This window comes from Lycorma delicatula, chromosome 1 (genome assembly GCF_047948215.1).
Source record: "Lycorma delicatula isolate Av1 chromosome 1, ASM4794821v1, whole genome shotgun sequence".
NCBI classification, from domain to species: Eukaryota; Metazoa; Arthropoda; class Insecta; order Hemiptera; family Fulgoridae; genus Lycorma; species Lycorma delicatula.
This window is the reverse complement of record NC_134455.1, coordinates 311,205,589-311,227,814: the sequence shown is the minus strand read 5'-3', so window position 1 is coordinate 311,227,814 and position 22,226 is coordinate 311,205,589. Positions and strand designations below refer to the sequence as shown.

The window sequence follows — 22,226 nt, the reverse complement described above, 5'->3', positions numbered from 1 at the left end:
ATGTCACAAGTAATTCCAGTGTGACCAATAGATGAAAACAAGAAATGGTTTGGTGAGTTACTGTTAAGACAATAAGTGAAAGAGATAATGTACTAAATTCCATCCATAAATTGTTAGGGTAGTTTTATTTGTGAGCAGCAAAGATATTTGCAGTCAAAGAACTTTATACTTGTCTTACCTATTATACTATTGTTGTTAAGTGGGGTAAAAAGTGTTAAGACTAGCAGTCACGCTAATGCCTTTGGTCAATGGGATTGAATTCTGCTTTTCATTATTTATCTACCTGTGAATAAATCCTAATGATTACTTTAAATTATGTTTTGTATTATTACTATTATTGACATTTATTATTATTGTTTGCTGTTATCATCATTATTATTCTGATTATTATTGTGGTTGTGAGCACTATTTTTATGATTTGTTTTATTACTGTTGCTTATTATTGTTATTGTTGATTCGTCTTGTTTTACTTATCTTGTTAAACCAGTAAATCGTAATTTTATAAACATTTTCAATTGCCAATCTCTCAATATCCTGATCAAGCTGCCGAACATGCGGCAATATGTATACATATTTTCTTCATATATCTTTTAACAGATCTTTTAACAATTTTAAATCTCATGTATAGTATAGGGTTTTTAATTTTAAATGTGTAATTTAAAACTAACAATTTGAAAAATTATACAGAGCAACTCATGATGCGAGGTACTCGCGAAAGCGCTCTAGCTTGGATTATGGAATAAGGTAGGTGTCATCCTATTTTATTTTATTTTATTAATTCTGTACTTGGGTTGTCCGGATTAATATAATTTATATAGTGCAGGGGAATATGATTCCCAAAAGGATCGATTTTAGAAAAATAATATATATTACGGACATTCAATAAATAGACAAATTGAAGAAGAAATGAAACAGTTTGTAGGAGGAGTTTTGTACTTTCATGACTTTAAGTGGGCATCACTGAAATGAGCTGGAACAGCTGATGGATAAAAATTATTTTGTTTATAACCCCAATATTGCATTTAACGATGGTGTGTGTCTGCTTGAAGTTTCTACATTAGTTAGCAAAAACAATCACTGTTTTTTTGCTTTCTGAAGATGAAAAATTGGCTAAAATCTTTTCTCGAATGATTTTACAGTAAGGTGAAAGTAGTATGAACCAAGGAAATTTTTGTGGATAGAACAGTTCAAAAACGGTAGACCTCGGTGACTGACAAGCAATGTTCTGGCCGGCCAGCTGAAGTGTCAACTCCTTCGCTTGAAACCCCATTGACAATATTATTTGTGAAGACCGACGTATTACAGTTGAACATATAGCAAAAACAGTTGCAGTAAGTGTTGGCATAAGTCATAATGTTATCAGTAACAAGCTAACAAGCTGAAGTACAACAAAACAAGTGCAAGGTGGGTCTCTGAAGAGTTAACATAAGGAAACAAGACTCAAAGTGTGTACAGACTTGAAAGAACGCTATGAAAGGGAAGGTGACCCTTTTCTAAACAAGATTTTAATGTGTGATGAAACTTGGGTTTACCATTATGAACCAGAGTCCAAAAGTCAAAGCATGGAATGGAAGCACACCAGCTCACATGTCTGAAAGAAATTCAGAACACAAGCATCAGCAGGGAAAGTCATGTTGACTCTTCTGGGATGCCCAATGTGTCATCTTTTGTAATTATTTGATAAATCAGCGTACAATAAACAGTGTCTACTACTCAGACATGCCAATAAAAAAAGTAAAGCCAGTAACGAGGGAAAAATGTTACAGATGTAAAAGAAAAGGCATGATATTGCTACACAACAATGCTCGCTCTCACACCACCCAACTGACCCAAGAAATAATTGGAAAATTGGTTGGGAGATACTACCTAATCCTTCCTACAGTCCAGATTTGGCTCCCTCAGATTTTCAGGCACATGATATGTGGGAAAGTGGCTCAAACAACAAAATAAAGACTTCTTTGCATCAGGTATAAAAAAACTAGTTCATCGTTGGGACAAATGTATTAATATTGGTGGGTATTATATTTATAAGTAAAAGTCTCATTTTGTAAAAATATACAATTTTTTCAACATCACTTTGTCGCTTTTAATTATTGAATGTCCCGCGCGCGCGCGCGTGTGTGTGTGTGTGTGTGTGTGTATATATATATATATATATATATATATATATAAGTAAAAGAGAATAGATCAAAGAATAGCTTATATAAACCAACATTTTATAACTTGCCATGAGCATCACTCTCATACTGCTCAATACTGCTCATCATCAAAGGGTTAATTGGTTAATATAACATGCTATTACACAACACAAAGAAATAAATTAAATGACTAAACTGTAATATAAAACTCATATATTTACACAATATAAAATACAACATGATGAAATGACTTAGCAGTACATTATATACAGTTTCCATTATTTCAGTATAGATAATTACTCCAATTCACCCAAATATATAACTTTGTCACTAGATCCTGACATAACTGAAACAAATATAAACCAAAAATACAATTACTAAAATTATACCTCTACCATTACTATAAAATAAAATTCTATAATTTTAATAAGGAGATTCCAATTTTTTTTTTCTTTTTAATGAAAATAAGTTAAACACAGTCTAAATATTATTACACATTTTTCCTATGGATCATTGATATGATTTGATTAATTGCCCACTATATATACCAAAAAATATGATCTTATATGATTAAATATTTTTTGACTTACTAAACTTCATCATTATTACTAAAATAAGAGCTGAAATATCATTTCTCTGCACATCAAACACTGATTATATTTCTTTTCCCTTTAAAACATAGATAATATTTTGAATGTGTAAATCAGCAGTAACTTACAACGCAAAGTCAAATTGAAATTTCATCTTAATGAAATAAATTAATGCTACTATCTGATGTTACGGTTTTATATTTCATATAACATTTTTGTTAAACATTTCCAGATTTTTTGGGCTACAAGCTGGAATTTCCCAGTTTCATTCTCCTGACGACAGTTTACAGAGAATCCAAAAATATCTTCTTCTAGAATACAGAAAATTATATAAAATTTTTATTTCCAGTTTGATATGTTAAAATCATGCACACAGATCATAGACTCATTTTTTTATTATTAATAACTGGCATTCATAATAACAGAAACCTAACTGAAGATATTTTCTGGGAGAAGTTTGTAGATGCTTTTGTAGGCGATAGATTTTTTCAGCTTTATTGATCTTTAATTATTATATCCACTTCATACACATTGCTTTAAATTAATGTAATAGTAAATAAGTTATTTATGATGTCCTGTAACATCATTAGAAGTGAGGACACACGAAGAAATGTGTTTTAACAAATATTAAAGAAATTATTTAATAAATTGAAACTTGGAACAAAGCAATCCAGGAAAAATAATAAATGAACTATGTTATCATAAAGTAGGGAAACTACCATACTAAAATCTGAAGAAAAAAGGCACATGATATGTAAACCCCCAAGCAAAAAGTAGAAAGGTTAGCTAGATGAAGAGTAAGAAATATGAGTAGCTGGATAAAGTCCAGTAGTTGGTTTGTGAAAACCAATAAATTCTAAATGCTTTAAAAAAATAGAAAGTGGGACAGGGCACTAGGGACTGAGGTGATATACTTGTTGATTTACATTCCTTTAGAACTCTATGGGCTGTAGAAATTAGCAAATGGTGGAAGTTAAGAGAAAATTAAGCTAGATAAAAGAACTGTAGCCATTTTTACATTTGCTACAATTTAAATAAAAAAATCAATTATTTAAACACAACTTACTTATAGGTTCATTCGGGTGGAAGTGGACATCATTTACACTGCCATTGTGACCAGGTAATTTATAAAGAATGCGTCTTGTTGTTGTATCCCATATGTAGACATATCTATCTGCTGACCCAGCCGACACCTTTGAACCATCAGGAGACCAACAGCAACGTAGCAAGTTCTGAAAAATCAAAATATGATTATTCATTTTGAGTAGAAATATTTAATGTATTATTTCCATTATTATATTATTCTAACTTCTATGAAGTGGTTGTAATGTATGAAAATTATCACTTTCTAATAAATCTTATAGAATGTTTCTCTTTTTCTGTTTAGCCTCTGGAACAAACGTAAGGTATTACTTCAGAGGATGATATGTATGAATGTAAATGAAATGTACTCTTTTATTCTAAGATCAATCATCCTGAGATGTGTGGTTAATTGAAACCCAACCACCAAAGAACACCAGTATCTGTAACCTAGTATTCAGATCTGTATAAAACTGCCTTTGATAGGATTTGATCCTTAGAACTTTTGACTTTGAAATCAGCTGATTTGTGATGATGAATTCACCACCAGACCAACTCAGTGGGTTATGGGTTATAAAATATCTAGCTGAAAATAAACTGCTACCTGGCAAGCAGCACTTCACAAATAACTCCATAAATTAAGAAGTAGGCAATTCTCATCTTCAAACAAAAAATATAGTGCTAAGTAATTATAAAGGTGTGATAATGTCGCAGAAATGAAGCATATGTTGACATTTTTTGGCTGAAACAGGTTTTCCAAAATATCAGAATGAACTGTTTTTTTAGAAAAAATTAAATTAAACATACATACTATAAAATTTTTATACATTTTTTACAAAATTTTTTATGACAATTTAAGATAATTTCATTAAGTAGCTTGATGTAAATTAAATAAAACCATAAACATAAACAAATTTTTGGCTACTTAGAATTAAGCATGAGATAAATGATAAAAATTTTATCAAAAAACTGTGAAAGGATTAAAGATAGGAACTGTGATATAATCTGCCAATAACTTGGTGGTTGGGAAATAGAACTCGGGGATTAATAGTATTAAAATATAAATGATGCAAGAAAAATTCAATGCCAATTTTAAACATGAAAATGTATTCAGATTTAATAGTTTTGCCATCCTAAACACAAAATTACAATATTTAAAATACTAAGGTGACATTAACAAGAAAACTAAAACAGTTTTCCATCATACTTTGTAATGTGTTCATATTTTGTTCTCACAGAACAACAAATAAAATAAAACTGGTAATTCTGGATTAATTAATTGTCAGCTTTTTATAGTGAATATATATTGATATGCCCCCACCACTCTTTTTACTTCACTGTGAAGAATAATTTTATTTGATTTTTATTAAATTTCAAGCCATAACTCTTGGTGAAAGGAAGTTGTAAATAGATTACATGAGAATTTTTTTGGCTGGTTTAAGTCAAACTTAAATGCAAAATATTTCTATATTCTTCCAGTTTACAAGGTCTATAAATAAAGTAATGAGACTAATTTTTTTTGGCAGCCAAAGTAGCAACACTGTAAAGTTACTAATAAACATATGGCTATATGAACAGCTGATTTATATTAGGTTTTAATATTTTAATCTATTGTTGCCACGTGAGATGTAGACAAACTTTTCGTGAAACGAGTTTTTGTTGTGCGTTACAAAAATGTGTGATACTAATTATGTGTAACATTGTGGAATAAAGTTTTGTGTTAAACTTGATGAGAATGCTACTGAAACTTTTTCAAAATTGAAAAAGGTATATGGAGATGACGCTCTGCACGAGTTCAAGTTTTTAGGTGATTTACTTAAAACAATTTCAGATGGTCAGGAATTAATGGCAGACAATCCATGCTCTGGAAGACCGTTAACATCAAAAAGTGACAATAATGTTGAGTGAATCAGACTTGATACGGTACGACCAGTGATTAACTGCCAAAATGATTGCAGAACAAGTGAATTTGAAACATACACAGTCCTTCAAATTTTGATAACTGAATTGAATATAAAAAAAATGCAAAATTGGTCCCAAAAAACCTCACTGTTGAACAGAAAAACGACAGGGTGGAAGTGTGCCATGATCTTCTAGAATGAATTGAAACTGATCCCGATTTTCTAAAAAAATGTTATTACTGATGATGAATCTTGGATATTTGAGTACGACTCAGAAATAAAATGTCAGATTAAGGAGTGGTACACTTCAAACTCACCACGTCCAAAAAAGCAAAAATGAGCAAATCAAAAGTCAAAACATGCTAATTTGTTTTTTCAATAGTAATGGCATTGTCCATAAGGAGTTTTTGCCTACAGTAAGGACTGTAAATCAATAAGTTTACCGAGAAATTCTTGAAGACTGCAAAAAACAGTTGCCTGCATGCGACCAGCCATCAAAGACAACTGGATACTGCATCATGACAATACACCTTGTCACACTGCATTCTCAATTAATGAGTTTTTGGCAAAGAAAAACATTCCTGTAGTTCCTCAACCACCTTATTTACTTAACTTGAGTCCCTGCGACTTTTTCCTGTTCCCTACTTTAAAAAAAACACCTCAAAGGACTCTATTTTGGAACAGTACAAAACATTAAAAAAAATGTAACCGACCATCTGAAGGATATTCCGGTTTCTGAGTTCCAACACTGCTATGAAGAATGGGAAAACTGTTTGAAGTGTTGCGTGGCTTCCCAAGGGAACCATTTTGAAGGTGATAACAGTCCATGTATAACTGGATTGTAAATAAAATGTTTTTTCTGAACCAGTCTCATTACTTTATTTACAGACCTCATGTGTAGCAGCAAAATAACACTAAATTTAAAAAAATGAAGTGATTAATCACTATAAGATTAATTTTACTCACTACATATTAACAAACTCAGCAAAAAATAATGATAATATTAAGGAAAATAATGATTTACCTTTTCAAAATTATGTTGGTGACCAGAAAGTATTTTGACACATCGTTCCTGAGGTGCATATGGACGAATATCCCATATCCTTAATGAATTATCCATTGAATTTGATAGTACATATGATCCATCAGGTGATAAACAAAGGCCAGTTACTGAATCTGTATGACCTCTCATCCTTTGGATAAGGGCATTTTTACGTAGGTCCCATATCTGTCAATAAAAATAAAAACCAATTAAGATGCACAAGAACTTCATCAACATCTTTTTTTAATTAAACTTTTTCTTTTTCATCAAAGATGTATACCATCTTGATAAATGTGACCAAAAACTTGGAGAGAGACTAATGATTAGTCTGGATGAAGGGGTTAATTAGTTATATTAATAACTAATATTTTTCAACAAGTTTATTATGAAATTGGTGTAAATGAATAAAAAAATTAGTCGTATAAAAGCAACTTATTTAAATTCACTGTCCAGTAATAATTTTTATAGAAGACAGTAATACAACAGAGTATAAAGTAATATACAGTAAGGAGGATGGATAATATTTTATTAGAATAGAAGAGAAAAAACTCATAAAAAGTAGTAGCAATAATTTTCTATTGCTTTCAGCAGTTCAATATTCATAGCCTATATTACATGAAAAGTATTAGTACATGAAAAGTATACTTTTCATGTAATATTTCTATTAAATTTCATGTATTAATTTCTATTGTTCAAGCAACAACTATTAACCACCTCCTAGTCTGAACAACTACCAAAAGGGCTGCAGCGCCCTTTAGAAACTATTCCTTGGATCTGTTATAGTGATTATTACAGTAGCAGCTATGTTACTATTTAACAGACAATTGCTTCTTAGACATAATGCTTTCTCCTGAATATCAAACCTCAAAATTCTTAGGGTGAGGAAAGTAACACAAAATAATTAAGGTAATTATTTAAGAAAGATGACAGATGATAGGAAATCCAAGATGATATTTACAGGTAGATTAATATATGAGATACAGAAATGTAAAATAGGACAGTGGCAAAAAGTGCTTTAAAAGAAATAAAATAAATAGTCAATGACAACCAACAAACAAAAGGTGGTGAAGATGAAAGGTTTTAAATGCTGTGTTGTTTAAAGCTATCAACACGAAAGTTGAATATTACAAAATTCATTTGTTGATCAACACCGAACTAAAATGTTAAATATTTTAAGAAATAATTGCAAGAAAGATCAAATAGCGTTAAATAAATACCTTTTCAAGTATTTTCTCAACTTATTGTTAGGATCCTACGGCAGTATGTGTCTAGCATTGTTGTGCAGAAGCAAGCATTATGGATTGGTATTCCATATTTTTTAAACAGACTGGCTTAACCTTGGCTAAGAATTTATGCAGTGTGCAGAATTTAGTCATCTTATCATGAAGGAAATCAACATATTAACTCCTTCATAGAGCAAAAACATCATACCAAGAGCCTTATCTGCCAACAACTGTGATTTTGCCTTTACTATATCTGCTTCATTTTTTTCTTCAATGTGCTAGCCCACTTTATCAATGCTGTATAATGATAATGTTTTATCACATGTAAGATGCAATTAAAAAATTCCTTCCTTCTGCTTTTTATAATTCCAATAATTGTTGGTTAATTTAAATAAAAATGGCTTACTATGCTTCTTTTTTGCAGCACAAGTCTGCTTACTCACTCATTACAGAACCAAATAAGATGTGCAGAGGAGCAGTATAAAGAGGAAATACAGACATGTCCATTATTATACAAATCAAAGAAATGGCCACATAAATCACTTCTTGAGATAAGAATAAAATTCAGGAAATATCTGATTGACCTTGCTGAAATAAAACAAAATTATCACAAGAGAAAAGAATACAGAAACACATCAAATCAGTCAAGTGGCTGATAAGAAAACCAATTTTACAGAATGCTATATCATTCTTTTCAGTTTTTTCCCCTCTTGGCATTTTATTTTCAGCTTATATCCTCCAAACTTTAAGATAATACTCTAAAAATATTTTTAATAAAACATATATAATATATAGTATTGCAGAAGCAATACATTGTAAAAGATGCAGGCTATAAAATCTTTTGACATCCAGAATCTAATTAATTATAGAAATATAAAAAATAATAATTTAATTAAATATAACCGAAAGAAAATAATAATAGAATTTTGATTATTTAAAAAAAATCAAGATTAAAAGCAAAAAAAAGAAATTCATTACCTTTATATCATTATCGATTCCTCCAGATAGAACTTGTTCAGCAGTATCGCTAAATGTAACAGCCGTAACCTGATAAGTGTTATTTAATGTGATAGCCTGTCCCTTTTTACGCGAATCCCAAACTTTGATAGTACAATCATCAGATCCACTTGCAATTAATTGTGGCCCACGCCTTGCTGGATGACATGTATTCACAAAACTGTTATGACCTTTAACATGAATTATTTCTTACTTTCATAACTATTATAACATAACATTAATTATATGATTAATTTAAATAAATAAGTTACTGTAATTTATTTATATATAAGTATTTCAGTCGCTTTAATATTGGAAGGACAGGTAGAACGGAAAAATTGTGTAGGCAGGCCACGTTTGGAATATGTAAAACAAATTGTTAGGGATGTAGGATGTAGAGGGTACATCGACTAGCACTAGATAGGGAATCTTGGAGAGCTGCATCAAACCAGTCAAATGGCTGAAGACAAAAAAAAAATAAGTATTCCACTCAGGCTATACATTGCTTGTATCCTTGATAAGGGTTGGGCATGTTCATTTACAGCTGCACTTATTTATTTAGTCTAATTATAATCTTCATATACTGATACCATTTAAATGTTTTCAATATTTTGAAGTCTAACACTTCTATTTTTTTTTTAAATGTTCTGTTATTGTTTATGAATTTTACGTATGGCCATGAAGAGCGATATCACCATAATTAAAACATTTTTGAAAGTGGTATAATTTTTTTACAATGAAGTAGTTATGCGTAACAATCCAGTCTCTTCCTTGTGTATCCCATATTTAGTTTGCATACGTGTTTTTACACATATACATATGAAAATATTATGGATTTTATCTCGCTATTCTTCAGTATTCCATTTAAAATATTTATGAGAAACTTAAAATGCATTAATATTACTAAACACTGAATGTTTACTATTAAAAAGGAATAATTGCTATTATTTCATAAATATGGCAGTAGTAAATGCAATGCAGTTGTGCCTTGTAAATAATTTTTGCATTCAGATTAGACTGGTTTAATATAAATATTTTTTTCATGGATTTTTCTTTATTAAAATTAAAAAAATACACTGCTGTCTGTTTTAATTTAAAAATATATATATATATATATAAAACACAAAACCACATCAACAATATATATAAGGACAAACTTGAGCAATTATTAAATGTGTCATCAAGTTGCTTCAAGTGCATGTTATCATACACAACTGCAATATCAGTATATAAGTTTAAATTTAAATAGATACATTATTCAAAATTTATGCAAAGCCCTGTGCAGAACCTAATTTTATAAATTGGTGCTTTTGAAACATGCTCTCATAAGAACCTTGAGGGCTTTTATTAAAAATATAAAATTAAAAATACTGGTGGATGTTAATTGATGTGACACTTTTTTTGCACTGGACTGTAAAATAAATTAGTTCTTGTTATCGTTCTTACTGCTGTGGCTCAGCTGGTCCTGGACGTGTTATAATCACACAGAACATAAATAATAAACAAATAAAGCATTTCACAATCTCAACCAAATACTATATTGCTATAAAATTTATAGCAATCAAAAGCATTTTGAAAATTTTACACATGTTTGTACCTTACCCTTACAAAGTGTAGAGTAAAAAGTCTATTTCAGTAGTATTTTCTACATACTTAATAACTAGCAGTCAAAATTTAAAAAATAAATTTACTAATTCTTCCATACTTTAAGATAAGAAACCTAATTAGTGTATGCATAACATACCCTTTAATTTCTTTATTCTCTGACATGTTTCCAAATCCCACATTGCAACAGTGTGATCTGTACTACAAGTAAATATAGTTCCACCATCAGTTGAAAAATGGAGTTCAAGTATAGCTCCAGAATGACCTGTCATTGCAGAAATATTTACACACTCACCATATGTAGTCCAAATAACTAAAAAAAACAACAAAAAACTTAACTTTAAAATCTTTAAAAATCAGCTTACATCCAACTAATCATTTTATATCCCATATAATGCTCTTACTAGTCAGTACACTAACCTTTCAAATACTGAATTTTTTGTAGAATGAAAAATTCCTCTGCATCATTTGGTCTCAAGTTCCAATCACTTATTTCAAGTAGGGAATTAAATAAACTTTTTATTTTAAACATTAAATCAGATAAGTTCCCATATCCTGCATATCCGCTGCAATTAACATGGTGCTCCTGTTTTAAAAGTTGCTCAGTTTTTAATTTCTAAGAAACAATTTTTTTATACAGTTGGTGCCCCTTCTGTCAAGGTCACACAGGACATTCATTTACTCTTGTTTCAGTTTCAAAGCCATGGCTGATATGAACGGATGCAGTTACAGCATTCAGGAGTGGTTGATGACATGCTGGGATGTATGAATGATAAAGCAGGGAGCAAACAATGCTCTAAATAATGAATGCATTTCATATATGCTTTAACAAGAACCTGTCTCATAAATCAATAATACTGTCACTGATTTTATAGAACAGTCTCTAATTAAATATACTAATACAAGAGCTGCCCAACTTAATACACCACAGTTAAAAATGCATGATCATATTAAAAAAGATTTGTACATGAAACAGTAAACTATAGCTAACCGTGCATTATTAGCACAATTTTAAAATGAAGTGTCCTGCACAAGTATTTTTCTGTTGTGGTATGCAATTTATGGCTGTCCATGAGCCAGAAATAATGTAGAAGAATCATCACTTTGTGGGCAAGTTGGAAAGTAATCCTCTACATGTTATGATGTGGGCCGGGATGACATTACAATACTTGTACAGACTATAGTTTTTTTGAAGCGTTTATGAATGGCGATTCTTATTTGAAAATGTTGAAAAGCCAATTATTAATACCTCAACTTCTGTCTCTAAAAGTATTACAGACTAGAAAATACTTTTAAGGTCTCAGGTTCAATAAAGAGAAAATGCTGATATTCACCTCCCTTGGTAGAGAAGGGGCAACAATTGTTTTTACAGTTAACAATTGCTAGAATATACAAGCGGCTAATGAATGACGGGACTGAGTTACTCCCTGTATAAGAAATACCCACTTATTACGAGTGCCAATGGCTTCATCAATGGATAGGTGAACTGTGGTAAGTACAGAGTGGGAAACTGCCTCATAGTAGAGGAACTCTTCAGAAAGTTAACAGTATCAGAATACAGAAGGCAACAGAAAAAGCTGTATAAAAAGACCCTAGTGATATTTCCTCGCATCATGCTATGAAGCTGGCTGGCTTCTTCTGTTAAACATTTCAGAGTTAAATTAGCCTTTCATTTGGATCTTCGGAAGAGCCAACAAGAGAAGTTAAAGGACCAATTGCATATAGGAACCTGGAACGTCAGACTATTTTACAGAGTAGAAAGTTAGAGAATCTCAAGAGGGAAATGAAGATAAATAAAATGATATGTTATTGGGTAAAGTAAGGTGAGAGGGACAGTGTAAAATGAAAAATGGAGACATTACCATATACTATTTGGGAAGAAAGAAAGGAGAAAACAGAGTGACAATAATTATGAGGAATGAAGTAGCAAAATGGGCGCAGAAAGAATGTAATGTAAACAATATATTAATATCATTAAGGATTGCAATGTTACCAAAAGATTTAGTTATAGTACACGTATATGTGCCAACATCAAATTATGAAGAAAATATTGAAGGGATGTATAAGAATATTGAAGATGTAATAAAATTGGAAAAGGACTGCTGTAAGTTACTGATGGGTGACTGGAACGATCTGAATGGTGAAAAGGAATGTGTGGTAGGAAAATTTGGCTTAGGGGTAAGGAATAGAAGGAAGAAGAGCTTAATAGAATTTTGCAACAGAAAAAATTACTTGTAACAAATAATTGGTTCAAAAACCATAAAAGGAGATGTACATGGATATTCCCTGGAGACAAAGTTCCTATCAGAGAGACCATATCTTAGAAGATGAAATGTATAGGAATACTGTTAAGAAAGCCAATGGATTACAAAGTGCAGATATCAATAATGATCACATACTACTTAAATGGAAATGAGAATGCCTTTAATAAAGGTAGACCATACAAGAGAAACCATATCTTAATAGGTGAAATATATACGAATGCTGTTAAGAAAGCCAATGGAATACCAGGTGCAGATATCAGTAGTGATCAGGTAGTACTTAAATGGAAATGAGAACAAGAAATGAAACTTAGAAAAGTTAAAGAAACTGGATTAGGAATGAATGGGAGAAAAACCAGCAATTAAAGAGAGTAAAGTGATAAAAAGACCTGTACGAATACAAAGATAAAAATAAAAAATGCCATAGTAAAAACAGCAGAGGTAGAAATAGGCTATTGTGAGGAAAATAGAGCCAAAAAACCATGGATAACAAGAAAAATGTAAGAAAGAAGACTATATAAGAATAAGACAGGAGAAAATCAAAGAACAATGTATCATAGATTAAACAAGTTAAAGAGGGAAACGTTAAGGAAATGTGGCTGAAGGAAGAATGCAATGATACTGAGGAATGTAGAAATGGAAAGACAGTATGATATGATATGTGGAGAGTTAAAGTATTACATGGGATAAATGGAAAGGGAAGGATAAAATGAGAGAAACTGATAGTAGTTAAATGCTACATGAGGAGAAAGAAGAGAAAGATGGAAAGAGTATTTGAAGGAAATATATTTGATAAGAGAAAAACCTGAGAACTAAGCACAGAAAAGGGAAGGGAAGTTAGATGAAAAGGATAAAGGACCATTGATATAAAAATGTGAGATACAGAAAGCAATTAAAAAACGTAAGAATAAAAAATTGACTGGTTAGTTGAATTTCCCATGAAATTTTTTATAAACGCTTAAATGAGGAAGCCATGGAACAAATAGTTGAACTATATGGGAAGTAGTTTACCATATAGGAAAATGGCCTGAAGACTTAGTGAAAACAGTAATGATACCAATTCAGAAGCAAATTGATACAAGAAAATGTACAACACACAAAAATAAGTTTAATATACCATGCAGTGAAAATACTATTACGAGTCCTAAACAGGGAGTTGGTAAGAATGGAAAAGAAGAGAAACAGTTTAGCTTCAGGGAAGGGATTAAGGATAGATAGAGGGATGTGAGATTTAGAAAGAAGACGATTGCGTCTGTTTCATAGATTCAGAGAAGGAGCTGATAGTCAAATGGGAGAAAATGATGGAAATTCTTAAAGAGAAAAAATTAGAATGGAAAGACAAAAGGTTAATTAAAGAATTATACGTGAGACAAACATCAGCAATGCAAGTAAGTAAGAATATGGCTGAATGAGCGACTCTGGGTTATTAGGTAAGGATGATGTCTCTCACTGGCAATACTAAAATTTAAATTGTCTCATTTATTCGTATAATAAATTACATAATCAAATTTTAGTGAAGACATAGGCATTAAAATGCCAGCCAAAAGAATAAAAGAAATTACTTTTACTAAAAAACGGTAAAATTTTTAAACCAATAAACACAAATTTACAAATACATACTTTTTATAAATATATACATATATACTCTTATGTAGTAAAAAATTACAAATATATACTTTTAAATATAAAAGACTGTAAAAATGTAATTAGTGTCATAAACATTCTAACAACTAATAAAGATATTTTTTTTTTAACAGAAACAAATTAATAACTAATTTTAATTGCTGTTTACAATTCTTCATATGGTTCAAAAAATATGGTAATGTAAAGCAATTTTGTTGATGAACCAATTATATATAAAGATATGTGTTAAATATCTTAATATTTAAGATAATATACCATTGTTTTTGTATGTACAAAGCTCAGCTAAAACTTAAGAATCATTGAACCAATCAATCTGGTGACTCTTTTACAATGGTATTTACTATAACTGTATAAATTTATATAGGTAACTAGATTACAGTTACAGGGTGGACAGTAAAGCTTAAATTGAGACCATGTCATATTCTATGGTCATTTTGTTTAGTAATATTTTGAATTTCTATTTACATTACATTTATTCTATAACAAATAAAGTGATTTCTGCAAATTAAGTTTAGAGATTACACCACATTTTATTTTGATGCTTATATTTCAAAATAAAATTAACTAATAACCACTACTCTCATGATAACATCAATTTTACTGAAAATTTAACTGTTTCATAATGTTTATAAGTAAGTAATGTAATTCTATGTAATGAAATCAACCAAATGTTTGAAATGTTTTGAAATCAATCTAACAAGCTATTTTACTTTTATACAAGAACTACAGTTTAGTAAGGAAACTTTAAAAAAAATTATTTTTAATTTACACTTAAAATGTTGTATGAAATATTTCAACCAAATTATAAAATTTTACAATTTCATACATGGATTGGTAATGAACTTTCCATTTTATGAAAAGTTACATTTTAATTAAATATTTCAAATATTAAATATTAGTTAAGTCTTATGGTACCTGAACCAAAATTTTGAATAGCATGAAATACTGCAACACATAAATAAATATCATATCGCACAGAACCAACAGGAAATGTAAATAAGTCCAAGTAAAAAATTAAATCGACAAAAACAAATGTAATACATAAGCATAAAATTAAATACCTTAAAGATTTGGGATTTTGCACTTTTTAAGGTCTAAACAACCTTACGTTAATATTCAATTCTCAGACTTAATTAAGCTGACCAAAGAAATCAACATTCATTAACTGATATAAGAGCAAATTGACATGAAACATAACAATGGACTCACAAAAAAAAAGTCTTCATTCAATTGTAATTACAAAATTTAGACAAAACAGAAATAATGCTAAAGAACTTAGGAGTTTTTTGCAGCTTGTGGCAGGAAATTTATAGTTTGAGCTTTTTCTAGTGCATGTTCTTAATCAGTCATTCAAGATTTTAATGAAACCATAAAATCCACACTTAGGAGAGGTTGTTTATTAATTCCATCAGTGGGAAGTCAAATATAAAGTTGAGGCTTGAAATATAAGTGATCAAAAAACACTTGGCGACCGTTTACAAAGACATTTGGATACACTCAAACCACAGGTAGAGTTATAATGCGACGAATAAAATGGAGAAACAAAAGCATTAAGGTAAAGGTAGAATATGCATACCATATTAACACTTGCTAAAATCTTGAAGCACATAAAATGATTTTAATGTCATGTGATTACATAAATATAAGTTATTCCTTTTCATGATTTCAGCACCCCAGTTAACTCAACATTTTCATTATCTATAACTTTCAATTTTCTTGTAATTATCAACCAGCAATATTATAAAATACCACAAAAATAGAGATAAGTATACTTACATATTTGTCTATCAAATCCTGTGGAAGCCAAATACTGTCCCTCAGGATGAAACTTAACAGAGAATATTTCCCCTTGATGACCTTCTAATGCCATAATAGGAGCAAACAAATTTGATACACGACCAGCATAACCCTAAAAAGTAAATACATTAAATATAAAAAGAAAACACAATTCGTTTATTGTAGGTTTTACAAAAAAATAATGAAGAATGTTTTGATGCACAATTATCATACAAGAACAAGAGTTTATGAACAGTATCTTTTGTTTTCTTTCGTACTGTAGAATTTCTTTCTTTGTGGCTTTTTTTTTGGCACTAATTACAATAAAATTAAATAATTAACTACTTATTTTTATAGATTTTCGTTATCAATATTGGAGTATCTCAACAACAGCTTGATTTTTGCTTGCAGTAGACAGTTTGTTAAATGTTTATTTCAATTAAACTGTATACAAATTTACTTTTCAACTCAATCAATGATAATTTAGTAATTATCATACCAAGTAAACTTGTCTAATTCTGTTTTAATATAACCGACATTTACTGTAGTTTTAGTAATTTATGAGCTTTATGTTTAGGGACTTTTATCCCATTCATTATTTTTGATTTTATTTTCTTAAGTTATCAAAAGAATATAGATAGGACTAACTAACTATAAGTCAGCTTTGTTACTCATACTTAAACAATAATTCCGGGATCTTATTTGTAAAGAAAATATTTAAAATTTGTAGGTTAAAGTACCAAAACATATTAATTCAACGATTATTCCTACTCATGCTGACAGATAAAAAATTTATTTCCAATGAACACTTTATTTAAAGAAATGTTTGGCTTAAAACCAAAAATATCAAATTAATTTTTCATTAATAAATCCAGCTGTCTTGGCGACTGTAGAATATAAAAACTACAGCTTTGTTCCTAATCGTTTATATTTTAGTTGCTTCATTATTTTCAGGCCAACTTTTGATGTCCAAGATTATAGAAAATCAGTAGGAAAATTGACTTCAATAAAGATAAGTTCACAATTTCAGCTATATATATTTCTCCTTCACCAAATTGACTGATTTCTATAACTCTCTTAAATTTTGTAAAGCAAGTTTCTCTGATAGTCCTGTTGTAACATTTTCCCAGATACCTATATAGAAGATTAAAAAAAATTAAATTATCTATATGGACAATTAAGAGATTCTTTTAATTTTTTTTGTGCCACCTCTGTTTATTATGGATTGATGTAGCACATAAATAATTTGATGTTACTCTGAAGCATACATGAAAAGTATTTTTAAAAAGAAAATTTAAATATTCAGTAAGTACTCATCATAACTGATAAACATTTGCTGTACTGGTGAATCAAATATAGAGCTAGTAGCACTGAATACCTCCCAATTCTCCGGAACTAATACCACTTACTTTTTTTAAGGAGTTTCATCGAAGATAATGCTAAAGTTTATGGCAAAAAACCTACAAAAGTTTATAAACTGGGAATACAGTGAAAGAAAATCTGCATAAATACCAAGCCAAATGATAATACTGTTACTGATTCCATTCAAATATATTATCAGCAGCAGTTCCTCAATCAGATGACCAACAATTTGAGCACTTGCGGTAACTAATAAAAGTCTTGTAATGAATACAGCTCATTATGACTAATTTGATTCTTGATATTACAATATTTTATTAAATACTGAACTTATTAAAAGAGTGTTTACATTGTTTTGGGGACATCTATATCTTATAAGTGATGAGGGTGCTTTAAGATGCCCGTCAACCATCCATTCATCAATACAGTTTAGGGGATAATCTTATAAATAAAATTTAGTAAGTTTCTAGGCTACAGAAAAAATCCATCTTAAAAGGAAAGTACGAGAAACCTGAGGGCAATTTTTTTAAAGATGTACAACAGATTGTTCCCTTTATTATAATTTATCAAGCAATAATAAATTGGAAATTTTTAAAAGAAATATAGACACAATTGTGACATAAGAACTGCAAAAAGAAGGTTTGTGGGTTAGTGTTTGAATGAATGTTTAAACAATCTTATCTAAGACAAAACAAACTGCTTGAAGAGATTACAATGTTACTTATGATGAAGAAAATATTCTATAAACATCCTAAAACCTTTAACTGAAAATTCTTTTACTTCATTGAAGAGTTCCTTTCATTTCTAATAAAAACTAAGAAAATAAATATGTAGTTATAATTTTTTAAATTAGAGGACTTCAATTTTTGACTAATCTGTACTTAGTATTGAGCAATTAGGGGAGAGTTAAAAAAAGTCAGAATTACTTTTTTTGAATGAAACCAAACTTAGTAGACTAATGTCCTTCTGTACTGGATACTGTATCCTGTTGTAAGGCTTTTAATAAATAGCAGCCTAACTTTTATTGTCTGTTGAAAATAAAATAAAAGCTGATATTTTCTTTTGAAAAGAAAATAAAAGCTGGTGAATCAGTTTTTCTTTTAGTCCTTAGGAGTCTTTACCTTTTAACAAAATACGTCAAGAGGAGGATTATATATTTGGTGGTATACACATTTGTTTGTGTAAGTGTCTGCAAATATAGAATGGTGATACAAGAACCTGGAAATTCAGAATTGATTTTCAAACAATCCAACTTTATCATGCATGTAATTAAGACATCATTTCAAATTAAAATTGTCAATTAAATTGGCAAATGACAGTTTTAAGAAATAATGATAGATGAAATGCCACTTTACAAAATCTTTTTCTCTTCTGCTTTCTTGCATCAAACCCTGGAAGCCTAACTGCAAAAAGCTTCAGCTTTTTAAATAGAAGTGTAAAGTGATGATTCAATCCACTGCACCATAAACTAAGGAATCTGTAACACTCTTTTTATTCTTTTCATTCCAATCAATAAAAATCATAGCCTACACGTGGTGCACCAGGTAAGCTTAGCAGCTGAGTGGAAGATGCAGTAACCAACTCAAGTGGGAAAGAAAGATCTGAAAGTCAATATTATTAGGTCAAAGACTTGTCTGGATAAACATTCTCACATTAAAATTGCATTAACATCTGTGATGTATTAGGATAGTGGCATAAATACTTACATCTCAGCAATGAAATGAGCACTGAGATTTAGTAATATCATTATTACAAGCACACTATATATCTGAGCTCCACTGGAATAATGTTAGATGTTACTGTGGAACAGTTGTCAATCCAAAATTCTTGTAAAACTTGAATAATCAACTATGGAAATTTACTTTTTGCTGAAAGAAGATTAGGGTGATGCATGTACATCAGACTTTTGATAAAGATAAAAAAATATAAAGGTAATGGAAGAATTAGAGATACTCTGTGCACAGTCACTTTTGCATATCAAAAATGATAATATTCAAAAAGTCAATTAAATTGTTTGAAAAAATCATAACCTGAGCATCCCAACAGTTGGAAAATTGGTTAGCATTAATAAAGAAACTGTTTGACAGAATTTACATGAAAATCTTAACAAGAAAAACACATGCACAACAAAGATAGTATTTGAATTTGAAACTTGTGCTGACATCAGACAATGAAATTATGCCAATTTTTTAGAAAATGTAATATACTGGTGGTATTTTTGTTATATATAATCATGCTCTGGAAGAGTGCCAGTTCAACAAGGCTAAACTCCATTGGTCAGAAGTCTAAATTCAAACTGAATTGGCTTCTATAAAGAGGGCATGGAAACTCTTTATAAACATGTCAGAAGAAAAAAGGGCTAAAATATGAAAAAATCCTCGTAGATTCTTCACTAAGTTAATTTGCTAGCATAAATGCACAGTCTGTCAAGATCTTTTATGTAGAATCTCATACTGAAGCAACCTTCCTACTCACCTGGTCTAACCCCAAATGATATTTTTTTTTGGTATTAAATGGAACCCACTTCAAGTAAAAATATGAATAAAAGATTATAAAACTCATGGACAAGTTATCAGGTATGATTAACAGAATTGCTTCCAACAACAGCAGTGTGGTAATGGAAGAGAGGATTAACAGTTTTAAAAGAACTAGGGAAAGGAGATCAGAATTACAAAATATTTTTTCAAAGCATATTACTATACTTTTGGAAATTGGATCTCTATAGAGAAATATTTTTATTTTGATAACATACGTTATAGCATTAGGAAACCCGCAGTAGCCATTTTTAGGCTAAGAAATTCCACTACCGAAAATTATACAGGTTTTGTCTTCTTTCATTATCAAAAAGCATCTTATTTTCTTGATGTAACTGTAGCTTACACTTTATAGTTATAATTATTTTGATATTATTTATATAATTGTGATGGACTCTCTTCTTTTTATTAACTTTAAATATTCTTCTTGTTTAAAAATGTATTTAGATTACTTTTTTGAAGTTTACCTTTTATGATGATTGAGATGAGTAGTAAGTTGAGGTATCTTTTTCAGGTTCAGCTATTTTTGGTTCATGATCTCCATATTTTATTTTATTATAATGAATGTTGGGTTTCATAATCAAAGTGTCTGTGAATGGAAATGAAACAGTACTCCCGAAAATGGCAGTCATTTTAAAAAAAAAGACCATTTTTTTACAACTTTCTATAGAAAGTGAACACCAAATTGGTTTCCAGTTGCCTTTGCCACAGAGCTAAATATACTGTTGCACATCATCAGACAAAATGAATGTAATATTCAGCCCTACAAGTGATATCTTTACTTTGTTCTGGAAAGGGTTTTGGTTGAGTAATGTAAATGACTACCAAGAAAAAAACAACTGACAAAGCTGCTTGTATCTCAGTTAATTTATACACATCATAGCTATAAACAATAATAGGACAGTTAGTTTAAAGTAACAGATTAATGAACTCCTAACAGAAACAAAACTCCAAAACACACTTTTTGGGACTCGGAAAGAATTTATTTTAATAATTTCTTGTGAGATTCAATATTATTGTTAGGATTAAGTTTTGTTCCTTCATTTGTACAATAATTTTTCTTCATAATCTTCAATTATTTATTACTTCAGTTATAAAGTTAAATTATTTTTGCAATTTTTTAAAACAACTCTTGATAATTGTTTAGTATTATTCCCAAACCATCAGCAGTTTTCTTCATTATTGAAATATTTAATTCCCAATACATCACAAAACATTCATTTAGAATCATCTGTAAACAAAATTATAATTAATCAGTATCTACAAAACAGAATAAGCAGCTTAATATTAAGACTCCTTGTACAAAACTCTTGAGGGGGTTCATAGGCTCTTAAGAACAAGATAATGGAAGGAAAACATAAAAATAAAGAAATGAAACACATTATTTAATCTAAATTTACTATTATTATTTTTATTACATTATTATTTTATTACATTTTTATTAGTAGAAGTTTACGTTTACAAAAAAACAAGTCCCTGCATAATGAACTGCACACTTATTACTTTGTCAAATTGAAATATAACTAGTGTTAAAATGGTAGACATCAACATCGTTCAAACATTCCTCTAATAATAAGTTTAAACTACAGCATAGAGTCTTAATTTTTCTCCTTCAAGAAGCCAAGCAAATACATCAAACAAAAACAAATCCAGGGAACATGCTGATAACAAATCTTTACCAATAGACTTCATTCTTTGTAATGCAGATCATGGATTGTAGGACATCTGACTTTTGCTTTATTGTGTTGAAAAAAGATTCTTGTTTTCCAGCTTACCATCAATTTGAGTGGATGTAAATTTATTGAAATCCTGAAGTATAAACTGGTATTTTAACTAGACTGATGCCCACTCCCCAAGAAACAAATTTTAGAGCAAGTAAAGATGCCAAGCCTAAACAGCATTTGAACCTAAAAATAACAGTCCTAAGATATAATTACCATAAACAGTTTACTGCAACCAAATTTTCTCAATGTGTTGTAAAAATTTGTTGAGAGGTTACTGGTAGTAATTTAAACACTCTGTCTGCCTCCTTCAGTTCTTGTAAAGATTTTATATGATATAGGCTCAAGTTTAAAGA

General features: G+C 29.9%; 1 protein-coding gene across 1 annotated transcript in view; it reads right to left on the bottom strand.

Annotated features, from left to right (window-relative positions):
* Positions 1-2,334: 2,334 nt before the first annotated feature.
* Positions 2,335-22,226, bottom strand: part of LOC142333969 (U5 small nuclear ribonucleoprotein 40 kDa protein) — a 32,715-nt gene continuing 12,823 nt past the window's right edge. Inside the window, exons 2-7 of the mRNA XM_075381627.1 lie at positions 16,257-16,389; positions 10,715-10,888; positions 8,953-9,161; positions 6,734-6,937; positions 3,795-3,960; positions 2,335-2,484 (exon numbers count right to left, since the gene is read on the bottom strand). Of these exons, the coding sequence (XP_075237742.1) occupies positions 2,435-2,484; positions 3,795-3,960; positions 6,734-6,937; positions 8,953-9,161; positions 10,715-10,888; positions 16,257-16,389 (936 nt within the window). The 3' untranslated portion in view covers positions 2,335-2,434. The remainder of the gene's footprint in view (positions 2,485-3,794; positions 3,961-6,733; positions 6,938-8,952; positions 9,162-10,714; positions 10,889-16,256; positions 16,390-22,226) is intronic.